The 8,475-nt window shown below is 49.1% G+C and overlaps 1 protein-coding gene across 4 annotated transcripts in view; it reads left to right on the top strand.

Annotated features, from left to right (window-relative positions):
- ABR (ABR activator of RhoGEF and GTPase) overlaps positions 1-8,475 on the top strand; it is a 172,427-nt gene that overhangs the window by 80,096 nt on the left and 83,856 nt on the right. For all 4 annotated transcript variants that reach the window (XM_006167512.3, XM_006167513.2, XM_006167511.3 and 1 more), the window contains one exon: positions 7,567-7,665. In XM_006167512.3, coding sequence (XP_006167574.1) covers positions 7,567-7,665 — 99 coding nt within the window. The remainder of the gene's footprint in view (positions 1-7,566; positions 7,666-8,475) is intronic.

Here is an 8,475-nt window from a genome sequence, read left to right on the forward strand (position 1 = left end):
GAGCATGGAGCAGGTGCACAGGTAATAGGGATGTAGTGACAGGCCAGCAGGTGGCGTGGAGGTTAAGGCAGCTGGATTAAGCCATGATTGCGTGGCTTGAGTCCTGGACTGGGAGGCTTGGAAGACATACCAGGCGTGTGTGTGCACAGGCTCCGAATCCCAAGAAAATGTAGAAAAGATCGTGGTGTAGCATCTGCCCTGGGAAGTGCTTTCTCACTGTCTGTCTGTCTCCGAGTACGTATGCCAGATAGCAAACTTAAAAAATACAACAGAATAAAAGTAGAGTGATGAGAAGAGGCCTTATGAAAGGGTGCCTGATGTAGAAGAGGAGAAACCACTTCTAGTGAAGTCAGGGCGAGGCTGGGTGCCCATGTGTATGTGCAGACATGTTCGGGTGTGTGCGCATGTGCATAGCCAGGGGGTATTTCTGGGTGGTGCGCTCTCGTCCTGGGCCTTGGATGGCCTTGGTGCTCTCCGCCCTGGCAGTCGGTGAGAATCTAATAGCAATCTCTCAGCTATAACTTTACTTCAGGGGTACTTACCCTCAGCAGTTGTACTTCTGTTTAGCATGTGTCCAAATGCCAGTCCTATAAATCAGTCCTGTTTTCAGTGTCATTTCCGAGGTGCTCCATCTTCCTGGGGGGACAGATGCGAGGTTGGCAGTGGCTTTCTCCACTGGAGAAAGTGGAGTTTGCCACGTCTTTCAACTCAGACTTCGCTTTGAGGAGTTAATGATCTATAAATGAATAATGCAAATACTGACAGCAACATCACCACCCATCTGTAAAGTGATATATACCTTCCAAAAAAACTTTCGTACAATTCTATTTAAAGGTATGTAGGACTGATAGGGGACTGGTAGAAGCTGCTATTTAAAGCAACTCATTTGTCAGGGATAAAAACCCTTTTGTAATGCAGATTAACCCTCAGGTGTTACTCTGTGCCAATTTTTAATGGATTGTCTGAACTGCCAAGGACTCTTCTGCCTCCACCTGGGGGGATGGCTGTGCCTGTATTCCCCATTTGAGTGTCTTGCAAAATATGAGCCATGTATGTGGTGATTTCGGATTTTAGGTGGCACCTGGATAAATGAAGGGTCTTCAGAGTATCCCTGGAAAATACACATATGAAAAAACTATGGATTTCAAAAATTTTGCAGCAAAGGGAACCAGCAGTTAGCGTAATGGCTATGTCGCTGGACTCCCACGTAGTCGACCGCGGTTCGTGTCCCGGACCCGGTGGCTTAAAAAAACTCACGCCGGGCGCGTGTGCGTGCGTGCCCAAGATCCCGGGAGGAGAATGGAGGAGAAGGGATTGTGGCGTGACCATCCCCCCTGGGGGGTGATTTCTCGCTTTCTGTCTCTATGTCTCTGTCTGGCGAGCGCACGCGCCCTACAGTGAAAATCTCTCCAAAAAAAAAATTTTTTTTTGCAGCAAAGTAAACTTGTGCTTCAGTTCCATTTTCCACAAGCTTTCCCAAGTCCCCTCATATTTTGCACTTTAATAGTATATATTTTAATGTACATTAGAACAAATAGGGGCCAGCAGGTGACGTAGTGGTGAAGGCACTGGAGTCCCACATGGCCGGCTGCGATTCGGGTCCTGAACCTGGCAGCTTGTTTTCTCACTTTACTTTCTCTCTCTCTCTCTCTCTCTGTTTTCTCTGACCAAAATTTCAAAATAATAATAATAAGTGTAATTAACAATTTTTAAAGAAAAGAACAAAGAAGAATTGTACATCCTATGATTTCAGATAGAATGCTTAGGATAAGACTGCTTTTAAAAAGTAAGTTTTTGCAATTCCCTCTCCTCCTATTAGGATTTTGGTCATGCATGCACATACACCCGGTGTGTTTCTCAAGCTGCCAAACCATGAGGACCACTGGGACTCGAACCATGGGGTTAGCCATGTAGGGTACAGCTCCCTTAACCACCAGAGCTGACCCAATACATAATTTTTTCATAATACACATTTGCCAGGGCTTTTTTGCAAACTCCCCTAGTACATGTATGTATTTATAAAAGTACAGATACTTTCTCTCTCTCTCTCTCTCTCTGTTTTCTCTGACCAAAATTTCAAAATAATAATAATAAATGTAATTAACAATTTTTAAAGAAAAGAACAAAGAAGAATTGTACATCCTATGATTTCAGATAGAATGCTTAGGATAAGACTGCTTTTAAAAAGTAAGTTTTTGCAATTCCCTCTCCTCCTATTAGGATTTTGGTCATGCATGCACATACACCCGGTGTGTTTCTCAAGCTGCCAAACCATGAGGACCACTGGGACTCGAACCATGGGGTTAGCCATGTAGGGTACAGCTCCCTTAACCACCAGAGCTGACCCAATACATAATTTTTTCATAATACACATTTGCCAGGGCTTTTTTGCAAACTCCCCTAGTACATGTATGTATTTATAAAAGTACAGAGGCAGGCCAGTTGGGGGAAACAGTTTCTGTAGAAAATGATATTAAGTAAATAATAGTGCAGGTGCTATGCAATGATGGCAAGATTGGGAAGGAGAGATGAGTGAGCTTTCAAAACACTGCCCACCTGGAGCTTTATGCAGCACCAGGGAACCCGAGCAGAGACCCCACCCTCCAGCAGAGAAAGCGGATGGAATTTGGTTTGGCCCCCAGTGGTTGTCCTTGTCCTCTGCTCTAAATTCTGCTGAAGAGGTAGCTGAAAGAGACTTCCCCAGGGCCTGGTGCTAAGGAGAGGAATCTCTGGATGTCCTGTGTAAGCCCTCCCCACGGGCACAACCCCAGACCCAGTGGCCTTCACTTCCAGCAAGTGTCATTGGATGCTCCTTGCAAACAGATATGGCTCCAGGGCTGAATTCTGCTCCCTGCAGAGTGCCTGGGCTTACAATCACAGCAGGAGTTGGCCCTGCTAGTTCCATTCTCATGGTTGTCTTGGAAGAGATGGAGGCTGCTAGAGAAATTGGCCTAGAACCAAACCCTTAGAGGCTTTATTTAGCCTCTAACCTGTGGAAGACCAAGCCAGGCCTAGCTAAGCCTGTCTGTAGAAACTGTCCCTACCAGAGTGACTGGATGTCTGATTTGGGAGCCTCAAGCTGACAAACTTGATGGTATAAGATGGTGAGGACGAATGAGCCTACTGGGGCTGCATAATTTTTGAAATCCATGCGTAAGTTTTTTTGTAATGTGTGTATTCTGGGAATACTTCGAAGACCCCTCATATCTCCAGATGCCACCTAAAATCACCTCTGTGGTATGGGGACAGAGCTATTCAGGAGGCAGCTTCCCTGAGCTGGGGACCCGGGGGCAGCATGGCAGTGGCAGTGGGGGCCCTGAACCCTTTAGAATTATGGTAGTGGTGGGCACCTCTGGAGAGCCCCTAGGGAGCTGAGGCTTTCCCTCACCTTAGTATTCCCAGCGCCTGGTGCTTAGAGGGGAAGGAACAAATGAATGTTGAGCTCTGGTGTGTTATGAGACAAGACCAGTCCCACAAGAAACAGTTGTCAATTTCAGACCATTCTAAAGCAGTAACGTGGCATCTGAGGAAAGCAAAGATGAAAGAAGCCTTTGGTTGGTACTGACCAACTGTTAATAAAACATGCAGAATTTAATTTTATATACTGGGGCCAGCAGATGGCATAATGGTTATGTCGCTGGACTCCCACATGACTGCCTGTGGTTCAAATCCCAGACCCGGCAGCTTGAAACTCATGCTGGGTGCCTGTGCGTGCATGGCTCAAATCCTGAGAGGAGAATGAAGAGGGCATTGCTGCGTGGTCATCCCCCCAGAGGGTGATTTCTTGATTTCTGTCTCTCTGGTGAGTGCACATACCCTATAGCAAAAATCTCTCTTACAAATTTTTCCTCTATATCCTTAAGCTCTTCAGCACCTCTGCACCCATCCAGCCAAAACTTCAAAGTGAATATGGCCCAGAAGGGGATCTGGGTAGAGGACTATTTTATTGCCCTTTGGGAGTCAGTCTTCCTGAGCTGCCTTCTCTTCACAACCAGCCCTTGGAGATTGGATTATGAGGCAGGAGTCTTGAGGGCTAAGAGCCTTGTGCATGGCAGGGTAAGGGAAGGCTGGTTTTGTGGCCAGGGCTGTAAGAGCAAGGCGTCACCTCAGTGCTTGTTGAGCCAGCTTGACAGTTAAGCTCAGTGCCCCAAGTGACTTCCTTTGAGGGTGTTTGCCAAGCCCCGGGGCAAAGCCTTGGTTGGTGGGAACAGGATGTGAGTGTGCACAGTAGGGGAGCACGGCCCCCAGTGGTGGGCGGGTTCCCATTTGTCAGGCTTGGGAAACAGCAGGGAGGCCACCTAGGGTCGACCTGACCTGACCCACCTGACCACCTGATGGAAGTCAGCTCCAAGTTCCGACTGTTTTCTTCTTTGAGATATGCTGGTGTCTGTACTGCCGTAAGGGTAAGGGGCTGCTCCGATGTTTCTAACCCTCTGCCCCAGGGGGACAATGACGACACCTACCAGATGGTGAGATTCCAGGGAGTTTATCCATGGAAAGGGCCTAGCACAATGCCTGCTTGTGAAGCCTTCAGTAATAACTGTCGTTCTTTCCTAAAGCTCGGGGTCTGTTTCGGTTTCCTAATGCTCTGAAACACATCGCCACAAACTTACCAGTGTAGAACAACACTCATTTATTCTCTCCTACGGGAGTCTCCAGAGGGGCAGCAGGGCCCCGTTGCTTCTGGAAGCTCTAGGGAAATGGTCCATTTGCTTGCCCATTGCAGCTTCAGAACCCCCCTCCATGTTCTTTGGCGCATGGTCCTGTGCTCTGTCTTCATCCCCCTGCAGACCTCCTCCATCTCTGTGACTGGCCCGCCTGCCTCTCTCTTCTAAGAACCTGCCTCTCTCTTCTAAGAACTCCTGCGGTCACATAGGGCCCACCTGGATAATCCGGCATACTCTCCCCACCTCCAATGTAATCGTCCCTGCAAAGTCCCTTTTGTCATAGAAGGTTACGCATTCACAGGTTTCAGTAGGATGTGGACATCTTGGGGTGGTCATTTTCTACCTAGTGGGGTCTAACAGCGTTTCAGAGACCAGGAGCAGCAGTCCCTAAGTGCAGATGTGCCGCCTGAGCTGCTAACGGGAGCACAGGATTAAGCCCCTCGCCTGGGGAAAGGGTGGGAACGCCAGTGAGAGCACATGGGCAGGTCGTCCAAGAGGGGAAAGTAGCTGTTCTCGGGCTTAGGCCATTTTCTTTTTCTTTTTTAAAGATTCCTTTCTTTCTTTCTTTCTTTCTTTTGAGACGATTTTGCTATAGGGCGCATGTGCTCGCTGGAAAGACAGAGACAGAGAGTCTGAAAGCAAGAAATCACCCCCCCAGGGGGATTGGCCACGCCGCAATCCCTTCTCCTCCATTCTCCTCTTGGGATCTTGGGCACACATGCACACGTGCGTGTGTATATATGTGTGCCATAGGGCACATGTGCTCACCAGAGAGAGAGACGGATGACGGAAAAGTGAGAAATCACTCTTCAGGAGGGATAAGCATTCTCCAGTCTCCTCTCCTTTATTCTCCTTTTAGGATTTTGGGCACACAGGTACATACACCTAGTGTGTTTTTCAAGCTGCTGGGTCTGGGACTCAAAGCATGCTGTGGGTCATGTGAGATCAGCCACCTTAACCTCCATGCACCTGCTGGCCCTCAACTGTGTGTTTTGTTTTGTTTTAAGAAAGAATTATATATTGAATTTTATTTATTTCTTAATTTGGCCAAAGAGAGACAGAGAGAGGGAAAGTGAGAAAGCAAGCCGCCAGCTCTGGGACTAAAACCGTGGTTGGCCATGTGGGAGTTCAGCGCCTCAAATACCGTGCCACCTGCAGGCCCCTCAGCTGTCTTTTTAAAGAGAAGATCCAGGGTGTAGGCAAGGATATTACAGAAATAGTAAAGGACCAGCAGTTAGCATAATGGCTATGTCTCTGGACTCCCATGTAGTCGACTGCAGTTCAGTTCCCAGACCCAATGGCTTAAACTCGCGCCGGGCACGTGTGTGTGCGTGCCCAAGATTCCTAGAGGAGGATGGAGGAGAAGGGATTGTAGCATGACCATGTTTCACAAGGGATGCTTTCTCACTTTCCCCATCTCACTCTGCCTTTCTCTGGTGGGCACATGTGCCCTCTGGACCAAAAAAAAAAAAAAAAAAAAAGAACTAACAACCTAATTGCATCCCCAAATAACCACATTTTCAGTATTAATACCATGTCCTTGACAAGCATCGGTATAAGATAGCATTCTTAGAAGACTGATCTAGCGCTGGTGCGTTCACAGGAGGGAGGAGGGGGCGAGAGGGAGAGAGCAGGTAGGAGATTCTGCAGTGAGAGATTAGCAAGGGAAGCTTCAAAAGGCTTGGGGACTCTATGTGGCAGAAGGGAGGGAGGGAGAAGGAGAAAGGGGCCAGGAATGACTCTTGGGGGTTCTGGATGACCAGAAGAATTAGACATTTTTCTCCATGAGGAAAGTTTTTGGCTTTTCTCTGTCCTGGACAGTGCTAACGGATGGGCCTTCAGGGCTAGCTAGGGCATGATTGCCATAGAGGGGCAGGAATTCTGGAGGGAGGACGAGGCTGGGGTGGCTCTGTGCCTTACTCAGTGGGGTGAGGAGGAAATGCTGGAGCGCAGGTTGCAGGGGTAAGGTTGAGGGGCCCACAACAGGCACCTTCTGTTGTGGGATTGAGCCTCCTGGAGACAGGAGGATACCCTCAGAAGAACAGCTAGAAGGCCACCAGGCTGCGGCTCCCACACCCACTTCCATCCTGTCTTCTCTACGCCTGTTCTCCTTTTTTTTTTTCTTTTCTTTTCTCTTTTTTTTGGAGAGGTTTTTCGCTATAGGGCACATGTGCTTGCCAGGAAGAGAGAGACAGAGAGATAGAAAGCGAGAAATCACCCCCCAGGGGGGATGGCCACGCCACAATCCCTTCTCCTCCATTCTCCTCTCGGGATCTTGGGCATGCACACGCGCCCGGCGTGAGTTTTAAGTCACTGGATCTGGGACGTGAACCATGGTCGACTACATGGGAGTCCAGCGACATAGCCACTATGCTAACTGCTGGTCCCTACCCCTATTCTCTTTGATGTACGTGCCACTGCCTCTGAGAGTCCCCTCTGTCCCCTACAGTGAGATTCCATCCCCTGCTGTGCCCTCCCATGTGACCAGACCCTGCCTCAGTCACGACTCTGACTTTCCTTCCGAAGCCCCTTGATCCCCTCCCCATTAAGCTGCCCACCAGACACCAGGCGGGTTCTCTGTTGCCTTGCTCACCATCATCAGGTTGGCTAGGCTGACAGATGGGCGGATGGAAGGATGAATATCAAATACGGAAATGCAGAAACGGACAGGAGGGAGATGACAAGGAGCTAACGAAGGAGGTGTTAGCAGTGGAAACAGGGATGGCCGTTTTTCCTCAGCGTATGCCTGAGTCCATCATACATTTTTGTATGTTCCTGTTTTTTTCTAATGCTGCCTGGTGTCCTAAGAGAGTGATGGCTTAAAGAAGGCTAGAAAGCAGACCACTCACAATTTTGGCCTCGTTTCTCATGAGCTGGTGGCTTTTTTGTTTTCGTGCAGGTGGAAGCAGGAAAAGGCCTGGAGATGAGGAAGCTGGTTCTCTCGGGGTTCCTGGCCAGTGAAGAGATCTACATTAACCAGCTGGAAGCCCTGCTGCTGGTGAGTATACGCCGTGGTCTCCCTGTCGGGCAGTGCCATGCTCTAAACCTGCTTCCGGAGTTGGAGAGGAAGGGGGACCTGCGTCAGCCCTTCACCGCGTGCTGCTCTGCTTGCAGCTGGACATCGGGCGGCCCGGGTCATTGCCAGGAAAGACCTGTGCCTCTGGGCCGTGACGCTCCGTTACCCTGCTCTGGGAAAGGTAGGAAGAGCATAACCAGGTTAGGGATGGCAAACGCTCCCATCGCCCATGACAATGGCCATGCAGTGTTGTCCAGGGGCACCTAATTGCTTGAGCCACACTACTCAAGGCAGCCTCCATCAGTCAGTCACACTGAGGCCTCCAACATGAGCCTCGGTCCAAGTCCTTCCTCTTTCCCGGAAAGGGGCCATCCCGAGGCACTGCGGCAGGAAACGTACATGGGGCCTCCGTGTTCTCGTGTGTCTGTGTTTTGAGAAGTGCCTTAACTCTGAGGATTGAAGTAGACCAACCTCGGCCCTGGGTAAAGATGCCCCAATTTGCTCTCCAAGATGGAGGCATTGTTGTGAGGATCAGATTGGGAGGAGACTATTAGAATGTTTTCTAAAGATAAAAGCACCAGGTAGAGGTGAGATGTTTTTGCCTCTGAAGAAAGTGCTTATTAGATGCGTCTGGATATTATGCAGAGTGATTGTGGTGTATAAAGTTCTTTCCTCTGGGTGTTTTGCCGTCTGAGACATAAGATAGTATCAGAAAAGGGGGGGATAAGAAATGGAGGTGTAGATTACTAGAAGCCTGTCCATACACGTGTGTTGACTCGCTGCGGTGGAACA

The sequence above is a fragment of the Tupaia chinensis genome, unplaced genomic scaffold (assembly GCF_000334495.1).
Source record: "Tupaia chinensis unplaced genomic scaffold, TupChi_1.0 Scaffold144899_1, whole genome shotgun sequence".
In the NCBI taxonomy this organism is placed as follows: domain Eukaryota; kingdom Metazoa; phylum Chordata; class Mammalia; order Scandentia; family Tupaiidae; genus Tupaia; species Tupaia belangeri.